This window comes from Solanum dulcamara, chromosome 9 (assembly GCF_947179165.1).
Source record: "Solanum dulcamara chromosome 9, daSolDulc1.2, whole genome shotgun sequence".
NCBI lineage: Eukaryota > Viridiplantae > Streptophyta > Magnoliopsida > Solanales > Solanaceae > Solanum > Solanum dulcamara.
Window position 1 is genome coordinate 6485076 of NC_077245.1, and position 18182 is coordinate 6503257.

Genomic DNA, 18182 nt, shown 5'->3' on the forward strand with positions numbered 1-18182 from the left:
TAGAAATTAAGTGATTAAATAGCAGATTGTTACTTATAAGTATTTAGAAGTTTTATTACGTTCTTTAAAAAGGTTGATATAGTCAATCTAGAATTTAGGAAGTTTTCTATCTTCTTAAACAGTGTCAAATAAACTCATAAAGAAATATTATAAACGTTTCTAAAAGTTTGTCTTTGAAAATTGTCTTTTCAAAACTGGCAAAATAATTAGCAGGGGAAAAAAGCTATTAGCATGACACAAAGTTAACCAACCGCACTCGATCGATTGTAGGCTCACATAATGATTAAAAAAAACAAAAACTCCAAATTTCTACTCTAATGACGAGTTACGTAGTTTAATTTTTATTTAGGGCACTAATTGCCTGCATGATTTACCTAATAACGTGCCCACCATTATATTCTAAAAGAAAAATAGTCCCTTTCGTTCTATTCTTCTTTAGCCGTTTGCTTCTGTCCGTTAAATTTTTCGGAAGAGAGGGTCAAAAATACATTTTAAGTATTTTAAGTTTTTGAATTTTATATTTAAATTATTAGGAGTGCGAGTTTTCTACATGAATTATCGCACAAAATTTAGTAAACATACCTAGACAATACTGACTAGAACAAAAAAAAGAGTATAATACATACAGCGTCAAATATTAGTCTAGGTGTGTTTCACATACATTGAGTAATAGTTCAGGTTGAAAACTTACACTCCTTATAGTTTATATATAAAACTCAAAAAATCAAAATACTTTAATTGTATTGTTGACCCTTCACTCAATTTTTAATGGTACTCAATTAGATTATTTTTTATAATTGGTTCGACTCACTCTTAAAAATATAGGGCAAGTATGAATTGTATACCATTTGTATGAATAATTTTAATAATGTATATTAATTTTGTGTTTCAGTAATGGAATCCGTGAAATGAATTATACCGAAGAGTAAAATTAAACACACATGTTACTTTCATTTATATAAACGTGTCAAAATGTAAAAAGGTGGACACTATTCTAGCATCATCAACCCAGTCATGAGATAGAAAAAATTATTGGGATTAATAAAATAATAAAAATATTCCCGAGATCCCCTCATTTTTTTTAATTAAATAAAATAAAAATACTTTTATAAATAAATAAAATTTTCTTAAAAATTATATAATGCATGATAAAAAATCAAATATCTTTGTCATGAAAAATAAAAATAAAATCTTTCTTTCTCAAGACAGCTAATTTCCTGTTTCTAATGTTTTACAAAAAAGAAATTAGGGAATGACAGCACTCCAAATTCCAAAAGGTGTAAAGCAATTCTAGGCATATATACCAGCCTACATAATCCACCCCACGCCTTTGAGATAATTACAACTCTACCCTGAGAATAATCTATTTTCGTGCTCACTGTTATCAATATATACCGTAATTTTATTGTTCTGCAAGGGTATTTATTATCTCTTTTTTAAACTCCAGCACAACCACCACACTCCTCCCTCTTCCACCACCTCACCACCTTTTTCCTCCCAATTCTCCATTATCACACACATCAATACGTCGACGTTTTGATATTTGTACGATGCCGGAGATAGAAAGGCACAGAACAAGGCATAGCCGACCGGCGATTCGAGAACCGGTAAAACCCAGAGTACCACTGAGACTACTGTTTCGAGTAGCTTCGGTAGCCGGTGGAATTCAATTCGGCTGGGCTTTACAACTATCACTGCTCACACCTTACGTGCAAGAGCTTGGAATACCGCATGCTTGGGCGAGCATAATATGGCTCTGTGGACCGCTTTCAGGTTTACTGGTTCAGCCTTTAGTAGGTCACATGAGTGACAAGTGCACAAGTCGGTTCGGTCGCCGGCGTCCGTTTATTCTCGCCGGAGCATTATCGATCATGATTGCGGTGTTGATTATCGGTTTCTCTGCTGATATTGGCTGGCTTTTAGGTGATCGAGGTGAAATAAAAGTGCGAGCAATAGCGGCGTTTGTTGTAGGGTTTTGGCTTCTCGATGTTGCTAATAATATGACTCAAGGACCTTGCAGAGCTCTTCTTGCTGATCTTACACGTAAGCTTTTCAATTCAATTTTACAGCTTGATGTTCATTTTGTTTGTTCATTGCTTGCGAATTACTCTGCTTTCTGCTTTTTTTTTTTCACGCTTTTATTTTGAAAATTGGAGGCAAGGGAAGGGGAAAGACCTCACCAACAGCTTAAACTGAATTAACCAAATTAAGATTTCGCTTTATCTGTACTTTATCTTTTGATTCATTTAATTTGTTTAGTCTTTTCTAAGGAAGATGAAGTTTCAAATTCCTCATATGGAATATTTAGCTTTCTTCAGCATAACTGCATAAGAAATGGAAACGCAATAGATGTGTTCTACTTTTTGGACGGTAAAAAACGTATGATGCACACTAGTTCAGCTCAAATAGACAAAAATATCCCTGCGGCGATGATCGGGTGGGACCCTCTATATTCCTAATTTCTCTCAGTCTCTTTCTTCCTTTTTTAATTTTGTATTTTCCCCCTTCCTCTTGGTGCTAATATCTCTGTCTCATTCAATCTTAGTAATGGTGTATTGTAATATATTAATGGCTGATGTACGTCTATTGAGTTGAGCCGTTAACGATCACAAGTAGAAGTAGTATTTGGGGGAAAATTTGGCAAAAAGTATTTGCCATACATCTTATCAGTCTAAATTTCCAAAAATTAGTTACCAAATTCTATTTTTTTGGGAACTTTTAAATAAAATCTATCCCAAACTTTTATATTTTATAAAACATCCCACTATTAATTAATCAACTTCACAAACTTGAGAAACACACCATGAATGCACTCACTCAACTTATGTACTATATTTTTGTTTATGATGTGCTTGTTGTTATTTGACTTTCAAGTATGTAATGCTATTGTTTCATTGAACTTGTTAAAAGTAATGTAAATGTAAAAATTGGATGCTCCTTTGTGAGTTGAGAAAACTTTAGTAGCACCTACACTAAAAAGTGAAATTGTTTAAAAGTAGGTTGAACCTTTTAATCTATGAGTTTAATTTTTATCACGAAACATGTTTATTATACAATGATAATACAAACTTTTGAATATTTTTGATAGGCTTTAAAACTTATACGTGTAAATCATATTTCTTTAAAAAGTCAAATATTTTTTCCAAAAACTATGGCCAAGTATATGATGGAACTTCACCCAAAACTTCACAAAAAATGACTTGTCAAAAATATTTGGGAATTTATGGCCAAACGCTAGCTTAATTGTAGTTACTCTTCTGCATACATATCGATTTTTATGACATAATACTGTTTTCTTTCCGATGAAATTTAGTGGTTTGACGTTTGATTTGGAGATAATTGCATTATAACCAGGCATTACTTGCTTGGTTATAACCAGACGTTACTTGCTTTCCCATATCGTTTTGAACTTCTTAGCCTTATCTAACCTCTATTTATGCTTTTATTGAGCCGAGGGTCTTCTGGAAACAGCCGTCCTACCTTGAAAGGAGTGAGGTCTGCGTACACTTTGGCCCCCCAGACCCACGTTGTGGAATTTCATTGGGTTGTTGTTGTTGTTGTTGTTGTTGTTGTATAACCAGGCATTGAAGGTTGATTTAGCTATTTTCTCAAAAAAGAAAGAAGATTAATCTAACTAAGATATGGAATTGAGTGACAAATTATAAAGACTAGCTATATTACCTGCCAAGAGCAAAACAACAACAACAACATATGCAGTGAAATCTCACAAGCGGGGTCTGGGGAGGGTAAAATGTACGCAAATCTTACCACTACCTCATGGAGATAGAGAGACTGTTTCCAAAAGACCCTCGGCTCAAAAGTCACAGTCCCAAGTAAAAGAGAAAAACAATATATATAGTGTGTCCACACATCCATCTCAGCATTCTCATCTCCGCTACATGCATCTTCTGAACATGAGAGTTCTTTACTGGCCAGTACTCCACTCCATATAACAATGCTGGTCTAACCACCGTTATGTAGAACTTACCTTTAAGTTTAGGTGGTACTTTCATCCACGCTGCCCCAATGCGGTGCGTGATATCATCATCGATGTCCCCACATTACCCACCAAGAGCGGATCTAGAAATTTTGTTGAGTGGGATCAAACAGCTTTGAGAAGTTCTCTCTTCCTTGTAATCCTAATGATAAAATATGTATCTTTTATTCTATACCATTTCCCAGAGTACTAGACCTATTTTTTATGGTGATCATTTTGACAAAATTTCATTGTTAAATTGGAATAGAGTACTTCATCTTGGAGATATAACATACATAGAAGCCAAAAAGAATACAAGTTGCAAATTTACCACTTCAAAAATGACTAGATAATAATTTTAAAAGTTTAGTACACTATTTTTCATCCTTGATATTTGAAGTAGGACTGCCATTTCCAGTCAAACACTTGTATCTGACTTGTTTTTTTTTTGAGGCTGGTAACTTAGTCTATTAATATACACAGGTATACTACAACCAAAAGTGTTGTTCCCCTTCAAAAAAGTATTACATCTTACAAAAGCTTTGAGCTTAATCAAACTGATGCCTATAGACAATCTAGTACATCAAAGATGTCTTCTGTTCTAGCTAAAATATCTTGTTTACACCAAAAATAGAAAAGAACTAAGCAATTCATTCTAATCTTCTGAAGGCTATTCTGCACATTCTCAAAGCTCCTATTGTTCTTCTCTTTCCAAATTGTCCACCAAATGCTGACTTAGTTGTTTTTGTTGCCATAACCTTTTCTTATGGTGCATGACTAAAGATAAATTAAAACTGTGTAACAACTTTTCAAGTTCTTAAAACTCATTCTTCATCAATCATTTGTAGATGTCATAAGGTTTTAGATAACCTTTCTAAAATTAGAAGCTTCAGATTTGCACAAAATGATGAAAAATTTGAAGCTACTCAGAATATTTTGATAAATCTTTGCATAGCGTAACGGGGGCAAAGCCAAGTAAATAAGGTTAAATGCCACTGTTTAACTAAGCATTCCTGGGAAGGTCAAAGCAATTGCCCCCACTCAACATCAATTGATTTTGCTTCCATCGCCAATCCACAATTACTAGTTCTTTGCCCCCTTGTGCACTTTGCACTAGGCTTCATTCTTGTGGTGTAGAGTTTTGTCAAAAATTGGATTTTTGTGTATTTTTCCTATGGACAACAGAGAACTTTTCATTGACAAAATATTAATGTCCATTCCACTGCTGGAAGTAGCAGAAACGTTACATTTGGAAAAGAGCACTGATATCAATTGGGAATAAATCATTCCTATTAGTTTACAATTGGTAGTTCAAACAATAAAGGTGAAAAGATCATATGCCAGCATTACTTATTTTGATCACACCACTGTTTCTTCTTTGTTCAGATTCCTCAAATCATATTATTTTAATTAAACATAGATCAGGTATCTCAGTGAATCTTTTTGAGATTTTCCTTTTCGCTTTAGTCCCTATCACAATTGGTTCGAACTAGTATAACACAGTGAGAGAAAGGGCTCAATGGTGCCTAATGTTTAGCAGTTACTATATCATAGTCCTCGACATTATCCACTTAGCCTGAACATGCCAAGTATATATGACTTTTTATTCCATCCTTTGACTTGATTATTAATTCTTGACAGAATAAGAACAAACTCGTCATGTCTGGTCAATTTCCTATCAAAAGCCAAAAGCCTGCTCTATAAAACGGTAGGTCCTGAGCCCACAATATTTTCAATGGTGAGTTAAACAAGTAAGAATTATCTTTTTACTCTGTATCCATCTGTGAACTGTTTCTTTTGTCAAAGTTAAGAAAATTTTATCCAAGCAAACACCCAGGAGGTATTGCAAAAAGGAAAAAAAACAAAACAGAATTACATAATTGTCCCTTCATTAAACCAGTAGATTAAATTCTCTATGCATTTATACTTAACAGCTGCAATCTTCTTCCCCTCTCCTTCAAAACACCTTCTGTTTCTTTCCAACCAGATACTCCGCATGCTGCACAGAGGGGCTGTTCTCCATATTTTCTCATTTGTGCTTTCAGTTTCCTGCACTTGCCAGATTAATACAAAACTATTCACATCTCGTGGCATGAGCCAATGCACTCCAAACTTTTATAAGGGAACTGTCCAAATCTTCCAAGAAAATTTGTAGTGAATCAACAAATGGTCAGTTGATTCCATTCCCTTTGACACAGAAAACACCTACTACCCAATGAAAATCCTCCTCTCTAACATTTCTTGAGTCAGACAAGCATTTCTAGTTTCCACCCACCCAAAGCAAGCAATTTTTGATGGTGCTTTGTCTTCCAAATTATCCATATGTGGGCTGCTTATATGAGAACCAACAAAAACTAGTTAAAATTTTGGTATCACATATTTAAAAGCATTTGGAGGTTCTGGAATTTTACTTTTAGTTTTAGTTTCTTGAATGCACGATGAATTGCAGAGTGTTTTTGAGAGGGGAGAGAGATAACAACGGGTAATGGGAGATGTATGCTTGTGGTGGTGTTGATTTTGAACAAACTTCATTCTTGGAGCATGATATATCATCATCACCTTCTTTTCTCTCTGAGATAAGATTTGAGCTAATTGCCCTAGAAATGTTCATTATCTATCTCTTCAGGAGCCTTTACCAGCAGCAGTGACCATATATTTCCCCCAAAAGAACTGCTGCTGATGAAAACAAACAAAATCAGAATTCGCTAGTTTTCTTTATCCCATTGTGCAGGATAGCGGAAGTAAATAACACCTTGTTTGGATGGTTGTTACCCGTTGTATTGTATTGTTAGTTTAGATATAATGTTTGTTTTGATTGTTACTTAAATTTCATTGTATTGTATCGTTTAAATCCACCATTAGGCAACCACGAAAAACCCCATTTTATGTAACGACTAATTTTGTGTGATCGCGTCAATACCTTAATATTATCTTCTTAGTCTTTATTTATTATTTAATAATCTTATTCTATCTTTTACCTTGCCTTTCCATAGTAGCTCTACCCAATACCATACTTTTCTTATAGGTTTATCATACAAATACAACACAACACAATACATTACGGAACAATACCTAACAACCATCCAAACAAAGTGTAAGAAGCACTTGCTTGTTACTGAGAAGATTGTGGAGTCCATATCTCAAAAAGAAATGATTATGGAGTCAAATGATTGGGTCTACTTTGTCTACATACACTGCGTGCTTCTTAGTCCTTATTACTCTCTTAATTTAGTTGTTAATAATATTATATACCCTATCTAAGGAGCTTGTAAGACCTCCTAATTTGCATAACATCCTCATTTTGTTGAAACTAACTTACGTGTCAAAATTCAAAAGAAAATCTCATTTTGTCGATTTTGACCCTAGTTTCAACCATTTAGGAGAAAATTATACTGAAGCATATGATATAAATCTCATTATATCGATTTTGACCGCTAGTTTCAAGCATTTAGGAGAAAATGATACCGAAGCATAAGAAAAGACAATGGTGAAAATGGAGACGTAGTCTGACAATGCTTATGGGGTTTGAAGTAGAGGGTTTCCATGGGATGATGAATGTAGGGATGGTGCTATTCCAGATATGATACAGCCACCAAAAGAAAAGGCTTGGTAGAGCTTAATTTTTCAGGGCGAGATATATCAGTTTTACATTTTTGTACGACTTCATTGTCATTTATTTGTGCATAAATATATCGTGAATTTGCCTTCAAACTAGTGACACTTCCTCTGCTTTCTAATATGCAGAAAAGGATCATAGAAGAACTCGGGTAGCAAATGCATATTTTTCCTTATTTATGGCCATTGGGAACATCCTTGGCTTTGCAACTGGATCTTACAGTGGCTGGTTCAAGATCTTCCCTTTCACCCTCAATTCTGCATGCACCATCAACTGTGCCAATCTAAAGGCTGCTTTTATTATCGACATTATTTTTATTGCAGCAACTACATGTATTAGCATATCGGCAGCCAATGAGCAGCCTCTAGATCCCAGTCGGGGTTCCTCTCATACTGGAGAAGAGATTGCCGAATCAAGCCATGGTCAAGAAGAAGCTTTTCTCTGGGAGTTGTTTGGAATTTTCAAGTATTTCCCAGCTGTTGTTTGGGTCATCCTGCTTGTCACTGCCCTAACATGGATTGGATGGTTTCCGTTTCTTTTGTTCGATACTGACTGGTTTGGTCGAGAAATTTATGGTGGTGAACCAAATGACGGAAAGAATTATAGTGCAGGAGTCCGAATGGGTTCATTGGGTCTAATGTTGAATTCTGTGCTTCTTGGAATAACTTCATTGTTCATGGAGAAGCTCTGTCGAAAATGGGGGGCTGGTTTCACGTGGGGAGTTTCAAACGTGGTCATGTCTCTCTGCTTTATAGCCATGCTTATAATTACTGCTGTTAGGAGTAACATAGACATTGGCCAGGGTCTTCCTCCTGATGGCATTGTTATTGCTGCGCTAGTTGTATTTTCTATTCTTGGGATCCCACTAGCTGTAAGTTGCTTTATTTTGAAGTTGCAACCAGAAGTTATTTTGCACTACCACACAGGTTTATGTGTAGAACTAGTTAAATTAAAACACCTCTAAACCACTTATAATTTCCTTTCTCTAATATTTTATCATGGCCAACCAACTTTATCTGCCTTTTTCATTTTCACTTTTGAGATTTCATCACTAAGTCAAAGACTATCTTTAACCTCCTTTAATCTTCGGGAATTTTTAAGAGCAGGGCTATACAGCTGAATTGTGGTTTTCAGAGTTTGTTACCGTTGTAAATGTGATATAGAAATTTAGTCCGTCTGAAATAATCTTTTCATGTAAGATGCCTGTCAAATGTAACACGATACAAAAAGAAATTTGAGTAATCTTTCTAAAGGTTTCAGTTTAAGCACAAGTTTCATGAGGGCTTAGAAGAGAGCTTTATTTATGTATGTTAGTGTCTAATGCAAGTCATTTTCTGCAGATTACATACAGTGTTCCATATGCTTTAGTATCATCAAGGATTGAAGCTCTAGGGCTTGGACAAGGTAGATTGAGTTATGTCTATTTTGATCAATATTCTGTAGGTCAAATAGAAAATAGTGCATCAATTACTAATTCAACCTTGCAGGCTTGTCAATGGGCGTTCTGAACCTGGCAATTGTGTTCCCACAGGTATAATGCTCTGTTTCTATTTTTTTTTCGAAACAAAAACAATCTCTAGAAAGTGGTCCAAAAAAAATAAATTCAAAGCCTTTATGTAGATGGATATGCCACAGGTGCATTGTGTTGCCTCTTGCTAGTTTGCTCTTGTAGCTGTTATCTGTTGAGCCATTGGTTAGAGTTTAAAAAAAATGAGGCAAGGAGTGAAGCGTGGTAAATACTGGAATCTGGAGTGTCTTTCAAGCGAATACTGAATATTATTATTCTCATAGGCGTTTCCACTAGGAATTTTTGCTGCCCCTTTATAGCATGTATTTTAGCATTTCCTAAATTTATATAGGCCACTGAATGAAAAGATATTGTCATTGGTCACAGATCGTGGTTTCACTTGGAAGTGGGCCATGGGATGAGCTATTTGGTGGAGGCAATTCACCAGCCTTTGTTGTGGCTGCGCTTTCAGCATTTGCTGGTGGACTTATAGCCATCTTGGCGATTCCTCGAACACGGGTTGAGAAACCCAAGATCTTTGCATGAGGTAAGCTCCTAATGTCTCTGTTTGAATTCCTTTCTTGTCTACTTGTCCACCACATATAAATTATCTATCTTCATAGTCCTCTGAAGATCAGGCCGTTGAACCAACTTTTTCCACTTAAGGACTTAATAGGACGCGAATTCATAGTCACTTGACCCATTTCTTTCCTAAAAAAAATCAAGCAAAAAATGACTCCCTCATTCAGTGGTGGAACTGGGATTTTTGCTAGGGGTATTTAAAATATAAAAATTAAGCACACGAACAAGCTAGGGAATTCAATATTAACTCTACAAAATAATTTTGACCTTGTATGTACTGTATAATTTATTGGCGCTCCCCTGTCCTCAGTCTTATGCATCATCTCTACATTCATTGTCTCGAACTCAGATGTCTTCTTTTATTCCAACATTTTAGTAACATATCTCTGGAAGCATAGGAAATGAACAGAGTGGATGCCTTTATACCAAGCATCCCGGTTCTAAGAATCTGTTAGTATATCTGTAATCCTAGAAATTATAATTAAATTAGGAGAAGTTACTGAAAAAAATGAGGAAGCCTTTATCCCTCTTATTATGTACGTTCTCCGATTTGAAGATAGCTGCAAAAATTGTTTAATCCCCAGAGCTTGAGGACATGAAATAAAAGAAATATTTAAAAACATGTTTAAGAGATCATTTTGCTTTATTATTCCCTCAAGTGTTGTGGGATCAAATAGTGTTAGATATACTTAAAAGAAATACTCCCTTTGTTTAAAAAAGAATGACCTAGTTTGACTTGGCACAGAGTTTAAGAAAACAATGAAGGTTTTTTCATCTTGTGGTACTAAATTAAAGTTATGTCAAATGTACTAAAATACCCTTTAATCTTGTAGCCTTAAACATGCCATGTGGAAAGTTGAAATTAAAGTTTTACTAAAAAAAGAAAGGGATCATTCTTTTTGAAATAGATTAAAAAGGAAAGGGTGCTATTCTTTTTGAAACGGGGGAGTATTGAAAAACATGTTTAAGAGAACATTTTGCTTTATTATTCCCTCAAGTGTTGTGGGATCAAATAGTGTTAAATATACATAAAAATAGACATAAACTGCATAGCTGGTGTCAATAATGTCTTCCTAATTGTGAAATAGAACAAATAACTTCTCATTCACTTGACTAAGTAACCACAATGTATGTATTAGAGGTAGTCCTTATATAATAGTTCTAGACTACGTACAATATGGAACGTATTCAAACCTTTATACTAATAGCATAATAAAATATGTAAGATTTTTCTTATTTAAGTACGACAAATCTGTATATGTATGCATTTAAATAGACATTTTCTATATATTCCAACACTAATCAAACACATAACTACAACAGTTTAGGAATATCTATAGATTCTTGACAAGATAATGACTGATTAAAATATTCGTAGATTAACATACCCCTGAAGTTAAGATGTACATATTGTATACTCTTTTTACAAATATAATCAATCTTCTCCTAGCGAAGGCAAAACACTAGGTAATTTCTTCACATTTGTTCAAGTCTTGGTGGAAAGAGTTATCTGGTACTTGTGGTTGTGGGAGGTAGCAGATACCTCATAGAATTAATTGAGGTACGCGCAAACTGGCACCGACACCATGGTTATAAAAAAATCAAGGAGCCTCAAATATATTTTGTAAGAATGTCGGCTAACTAGTCACTTAAATTAAGCAAAACTAGTCAAAATACATTTTTTATTGATAACCAAGAAAATTCCCAAAGGCCAATGATGCACGGTTCAAAACTCGGTGGATAATGGGCTTGCCCCTCTACCCTAGTCTTAATACATTCTGATTCCATCTTTTATCTAATAAAAGGACAATCTTTTTTAGCATGTTCTTCTTGGTAACATGAGGTTTGAAGCTACATGCAGAACCACTTGATTTTCAAATAAGTTGCATTTTTTAATTTGTTCAACATATCAACTCTAATAGAACTTGCTTTAACCATATAAGCTCACATATGACTACAGACATGGTTTGATATTTCCTTCTGCACTAGTCTGTTCACCAGATTTTATTGTTCTAGTGTTTCAAATTATTATAATACCAGTTAAAATGCAATGCCTTGAGGCAGATGGTCTGGTGTTAGGAGATCATATCCAGTTTCAATCAAAATAACCCATAGCCTGTGTGGGATGCAACTGAGATGTCTGATCATATCATTGTTAGATAATTGAGTATATCAATAAACGCCAATATTGATTTTGAACCTTCTAGAGTCTCCTTTCTAAAACCAGCCTTAACATTTAGGTTCGAATTGACTATCAAAATCTACATCATAGTTAGTAGTGAAGATTTTTAACATCTTTTAATGTCTAGTATTACTCTCTAGAAGTTATGTCTATTCAACTATTACTACTACCTCAATCCTAAACTAGTTTAGGTCAATGTATCCATCCTCCTCCTCAATTCTATTTGGGCCCCTTCCATTTGTCTAAATAATTTGTTTTTCCGGGCAAATTGGAAGTTCTCCAAAACGTAGGTTTCTCTAATTGTTACACCTATTCTATACTGTGATATAACCTCTAACCAAATCTATCAAACACCAGATGAAATGTAACTGTCCAATTATCACTAAACCTTAAATTCGCGTAACTAGTTGGTATCACTTGCACAAGTACTTTGCTTCCATTAGGGTAGAAGGTAGTAGGTAGTCGAGCATTGGCTAGTTTCCCTTACCAATATTGTTATTATTACTCCCATATTATCTGATTCTTCAATTATATTTTCACTGATCTCTTCTCCATTTTTTTTATGAAGTAAGTTGTTTCATTAGAAAGCATCTAGTAGATGCATAATTACAGGGGCTTAATTACAAGTAGGCAAAAATACAAAAGAGAATTGTAGGCCCCTATATGCTAGCATGACTACTTTACTACTGTATTTTCTTACCATACTTGATTTTATCATGCGTTACTTGAGCCGAGGGTCTATCATAAACAACCTCTGTACTTTCAGAAGGTATGGATAAGGTTGCATACACACCACCCTTCCCAGACCCCATTTTGCGGGATTACACTGAGGTTATTGTTGGTAGATGCAGATGTCACAAATCGCTTCAGGAACCAAGCTTTAGAATATTATGATCAAAGCAGATTATTCATGTTATTGTTCATTTCCTAGGTGCATTCAAGGTGTGGTCTAGAGGTCAATGAAGTTTCAAACACCATTGAAAACTTGGGTGCAAATCCTAGTAAGAAAAATAGTTAGGTGATTTTTTCCCATGTTCCTAAAACTATTGATACCTGATCATGGTTTTATGATTTAGAGTCTACTAGTGATATCTAGATTCATTGCTCCAAACTTTCAAGATTGCTCGATATTGCTTTTTCCGACTTTTTTTAATGATTGATTTGAATTTGTTTGGGCTCTTTCTTGTTCAAATCGAAGTCAATACATTTTCAGCCTAGTTCATTTGACTTCACCAAATCTTGTTGTTCCTTTAATTTTGATACTCGCTGACACATTTTCAGCTAATTCATTTTCAGCCTGTTATTCAAAAGCTTCCTTTTAGTGCGAACCTGGTCTGGAACTAATTTACCCACAAGTGATGATTGCTTTGATCAAAATCATCTAATGAGATTGGAACCAACAACTCTTACGCCACAATTCCAAACTAGTTCGTGACACAATCTATTTCAATCCATTTGGAACCATTTCATTCCAATATTCAATAGCTTAGTGTTCTCTTTCACTAGATGTACTCTGCAATTTCTACTGGTGTGTACATACATCTAAACAGATAACAAAAACTTGTTGAACCTAATGCAAGTATACCATCGTGACCAAGTTTTATCCCAACTTGTTAGTATCGTCTACATGATGAGGATTGACTAGCTTTACACTGGTGGTAAATCTGTTGCTATTCTCCTCCTCCAATTGGGTTTGAATTGACAATGTGAACAAACTCACACAGGCAAAGTAAATAAACACATAAAAGGAAAATTCGAAGTCTAGAATCCACTTCATGCTTGATGTTTACAATGTGATCTCAGTAAGTAACGTACACCTGTAGTATGTTTTTGTAGAGGAGAACTCGTTTGTGTTTGTTATACGTTTTTACATAGGAGAAAGCATTGTGTTGAGGAATTGTAATTTTGACTTGTCATTAAAAGCACTGAGGGAGAAAGACGACGACAACAACAAGAACAACCCAGTGAAATCCCACTGAGGGGGAAAGACAACAAATATCAATAACTATGTCCAGCTTATATAGTAATAGCAAAATCATGTTGTTGTGTCATGAACATTTGAAAGAAACCAAAGTACCTTTTGTAGCCTTAGGTTCTATTATTTACACCTAATCGAGGTCTGTATTTGTATCATTCAGGTGCCAGTCTATTTAAGTGCATTTGTTTTTTCTTTCACAACTATGTAGTAGTTGTTAATAGGTCCGGATCATTTAAATGTTGTACACTGACTTAATATCATTAACATGTTCATGTGAATAACCTTTTACTACTACTCTATCTGTTACCACCACCAACCACCACCTTCAGCTATCTCTATCACCATTGCATCAACAACCTACCACCACTAGTCATCTCTATAATCACTAAAAACTATCACCAAACAACCAACCACCTCAACCATCACCACTAACACAATTATCAATAGCCTCCACCATCACCTTTCACTTCAGAAGAACACCACCCGCTCAACACCACCAAGAACTCTAAATATCTCTCTATGATGAAATTTGCTGAGAGAAAAGAACCTCGATATGAGTTGTATTAAGTGGCCAACCCCAATTAGTTTGTGATTGAGGTGTATTTAATCGACGAGGTAGTACTAAGAAGTCAATAACCAACGCAATCAAATAAAGCGAAAGTGAAAGCAGCAGAAATAAGTATGAAGTGTCTGTAAGTAAAACATGCCTTGCGACATTTGACAAATGTTTCCTTAAAGAAAACAGAAGAGAGCAGAATGAAAATAAATTACAAACTAAAGAGTGCACTGGAAATATTAATCTCCTATTTAGAAACCTTTTCCAACCAAGTGATTGAAGAAATGCATTGAGCATTTTTGCGTAAACATGATAGCTTTTCCTCATTTACACGCAATGCACATGCTTACAAAGTTGCGACCTTAAGAGGCTTTAATCATTGAAAAGAATTTACAAAGTCAAAAAGTAATGATTAAGCTCTTTCTAAAATTTACTATTTCTAGCCAAGTTATTGAAGAAATACCTTGGAGTGTTTTTGCATAAAATGACAATTTTTTCCTCATTTATTCCCCATGCGCCTGGTTACAAACTTGTGATTGTAAAAGACTTATCATCTGCTTATTAACACTTGTTGTCACTCTAGAGGGATTTCCTGAGTCTATTTTTTCTATTGGACTATTGTCTACTTCTTCTTGAGCTGATGGATCATAATATGTTGCTCTCTGGGTAGGCTATTTTGTCATATTGGATGATGAGATTTATGGTGGTGGTAATTCTCCACATAGGCCTTGGCAGGCACTTGATCTTTCTGTTGTGGCCATTTTGTCTATTGCTCAATCTGAATGCTGAAGAATTTGCGGAGGTATATTATTGTATTCTATTTTTTGCAATCTATGATCAACCCGCAATTTGCATTACTATTTTGTAAATGTAGCTCTTCCACTCATTTGGTATTTCTTCTAGCCTTCAAGATTGCTATTTGTGTTCATCATTTATTTACTTAGTTACCCAAATTGCTGCGAACAATTTTCTCTTTGGTGGTTCTCCACTTTCTAGATAAAGCAAATTTCTAATATCAGTACAAATTGTACAAGAAGTGTTCAGTATATAAAGCACATATTCTTTGTGCATTTAATCTATTTCCAAGTATAGTTTTACTCTGTAAATAGTACTCTTTTTTCAGCTGCTAAGGCATTTCTCACATCCATATCACAGAAGGCTGTATATAGTACTCTGTTATTGTCCTCTGTTAGAAAAGGCTATAACAAAAATCATCTCATCATTGCTGCCAGCCATTTATAGATTGTTAGCTTTGATATGCAACAAAAACTATAATCAGCCTAGCATAGCACCTAATGAATGTACTCTGGAGTTATAATCTTCAAGCATACATAATGGCACCCTAAACTTGTGATTCCATTGACCGATTTTTCTGCCCAAAACAACCACAGGCAGTTGGAACCAATTTATAATATATAAAATAACCTGGTTTTTGGATGCACGTTATCTAATAAGATGGAGGATACATACATGGAAAACCATTCTCAAAACCACATCTCTTGCACCAACTATATTTCCTATGTACTTCAAACGTGGTGTAGAAGAACTCAAAATCGTTTACTCACAATATACAGAGACAACTATTATTCAGCACCACTCGCATGCTCAAGATTGTTAGGATGTTACAGAATGTTCCCTGCACGAGCAATGACCGACTAGGCAATTCGATTGCATATAAAACCCAAGAGTCCAACTTATGTACAATTAGATCCTTACTGAAACCTTTACATTTGAGCTGCTGATAGCATGTAATGTAAAAAGATTATTCACGAACTGTGATGAGAACAAGTTTTGTGTCAGATGTTCCATCTTATTCTGCTGCACAAACATAGCAGGACACAAGTTTGTGTCTCTTTAATGTCTAATAGGCTATTTGGAATCAAGGTTTTGCTTTTGTCAACCAATCATGGTCATGGAGTCTCTGCCCATAGCTTAATAATGCTGAAAAGAAGTGAAGTTGCAGCTAGGGATCCTTATTTGTTATCAGGCTATATTCTTTTACCAAAAATATCATGTTTTTTAGCAAAGCTTACTTGCTTTGGTGATAAATCAAGGTGTCCTGGAATCTCATACAGTTTGCACATGACGGTGATGAATTCGTTTTATAAAATTGTGGTTGGAGGCTAATAGTTCCGGCAGATTTAGACCTTGATTAAGGCATAATTAATCTTTCACTATGAATTGTGTGTATTGGAAGCTTGTCCGATAAAAAAAGGTTTCCTTTTCTAATATTCTCTCTTTCTTGTAGCTTTCTTGTGTGCTTGGGAATAAATTCCTACTGTTATTGCATTATCAGTATCTATAAAAGTTCTTGATGGCTTTCATTGCCCCTCCATGTAATGCTTACATTTAATAAAGGTGATTGGTACGATTCATATAAACACCATTGGAATTTTAACTGTACCTTAGCTGAAATGGCAAAATGCAATGCATTAGTAGACCTAAAGATGTCTAGAATCACATCATTGTCTACTTAATGTGAAAAATTTTGAAGTTCGACACATTCATTGATATTTCCTTTTCGCATCGAAAGACCTTTCGATTGTGGTTGTAATGTGTGACTTTAGATGCGAGGAGAAAGACTAGAACCAGAAGATACTGCAAATGAGAAAAGATTAGCTATCATCCTTTTTTTGTTTTTGGAGAAAAAGTGAGAGAATTAGAATCAGTGAATTTGTTCTGTAGTGTGCAGAGCTGTCATGCTTGGGAAAATGTTTGAAACATAGTCAAGGTGTGACATCTCTGGTGTAAGAGGACATGACAATCGCTAAAAAAAAATTCTTTTGCTGTTCTAAAAGGCGATTTCGACGTACTAAACTTGGCATATATTACAATGCTTAAAAGTTTTTTGGTGGAAAAATATTGTACAAGGAGAGAATAAAAACTTGGTGCAGATGAATGAGATGAATAGAAAATGCCGTACTTGTGAATCAGATCCAATTTAGATTCTAACACTGTCAATTTTGGTTCATTACGATCTCCATATGCATATTGCTGTAAGTGTGGATCCCCACCTCCCATCTGGGATATTGAGAAAAAAATCACTACCTTATTATATTAAAGTAGAAGAGCGGTGGAAAAACATTTTTTAAATATAAATATGTTACTAGTTGAATGATACAAGTTTATTTTAGTAGTGTACTTGCCATCATTTTTTGTTGTTCAAGTACTGAAGAGTGAAAGAGATTTTTCCAGTGAACTGGCAAGCATTATTCTATTAGCCCAAGTTATGTTACGTTTCATTTGTTTCACGTAGCCACGCTGGTGGATAAGATCCGAATACTTTATACAATTTAATGAATTTATATTTATACTGATAATGTAAAAAAAAATAAAAAATCTTTGCATTATCAATATTATCAAGATTTATCATAAATTGACAAGCTTTTAAGCTTAAGCTACTAGTCCGCCATAACTCTCCTCCTTTATCTGGCTCTAGGACCAGTAATGAAGGCAAGCTTACACAAGCGGAGTTTAAAACAAAGTGGTGTAGATGTTATGAGTGTAAACATTCTTTACACTGTCGGTGTATATAAGTTAAAACTTGACATATTTAACAGTATTGGATGGTGTTTAAAACAGATACATACCATTTTAGGGGAAAAGAGTGCTCTGTCACATATTGATAAGTTTTTTCTTTCATTTTTTGGGGAGGAAATGAAATTATTTAGTAAAGGGATAAAATTTGATTCATAATTATGGGGAAAAAAAGAATGGTGTTGTGGCTGTTTGATTCAAGTGGGGGACGAAGAAAGCTGCAGGTAACTCTGGCTGCTGGTTAAAGG

At 34.8% G+C, this 18182-nt stretch overlaps 1 protein-coding gene across 3 annotated transcripts; it reads left to right on the forward strand.

Moving 5' to 3' along the window:
* The first annotated feature begins 1231 nt into the window (after window positions 1–1231).
* LOC129903943 (sucrose transport protein SUC4) lies at window positions 1232–15481 on the forward strand. 3 transcript variants are annotated; one of them, XM_055979466.1, is made up of 6 exons: window positions 1232–2043; window positions 7721–8463; window positions 8933–8996; window positions 9080–9123; window positions 9487–9646; window positions 13160–13732. In XM_055979466.1, the coding sequence occupies exons 1-5, from the start codon at window positions 1551–1553 to the stop codon at window positions 9643–9645; spliced, it is 1503 nt and encodes a 500-aa protein (XP_055835441.1). In that variant the 5' UTR covers window positions 1232–1550; the 3' UTR covers window position 9646; window positions 13160–13732. The 3 variants fall into 3 exon arrangements, with proteins under 3 accessions (XP_055835441.1, XP_055835440.1, XP_055835439.1); XM_055979465.1 differs by lacking the exon at window positions 13160–13732 and adding an exon at window positions 13739–14044 and having other exon boundaries at window positions 1233–2043; XM_055979464.1 differs by lacking the exon at window positions 13160–13732 and adding an exon at window positions 15068–15481 and having other exon boundaries at window positions 1236–2043.
* The last annotated feature ends 2701 nt before the right edge of the window (window positions 15482–18182 follow it).

Coding starts and splice junctions, on each gene's coding strand:
- LOC129903943 (XM_055979466.1), top strand. CDS start 1,551: ATGCCGGAGATAGAAAGGCACAGAACAAGGCATAGCCGACCGGCGATT. Junction 2,044..7,720: donor TCTTCTTGCTGATCTTACAC/GTAAGCTTTTCA, acceptor TCTAATATGCAG/AAAAGGATCATAGAAGAACT. Junction 9,124..9,486: donor TGGCAATTGTGTTCCCACAG/GTATAATGCTCT, acceptor CATTGGTCACAG/ATCGTGGTTTCACTTGGAAG.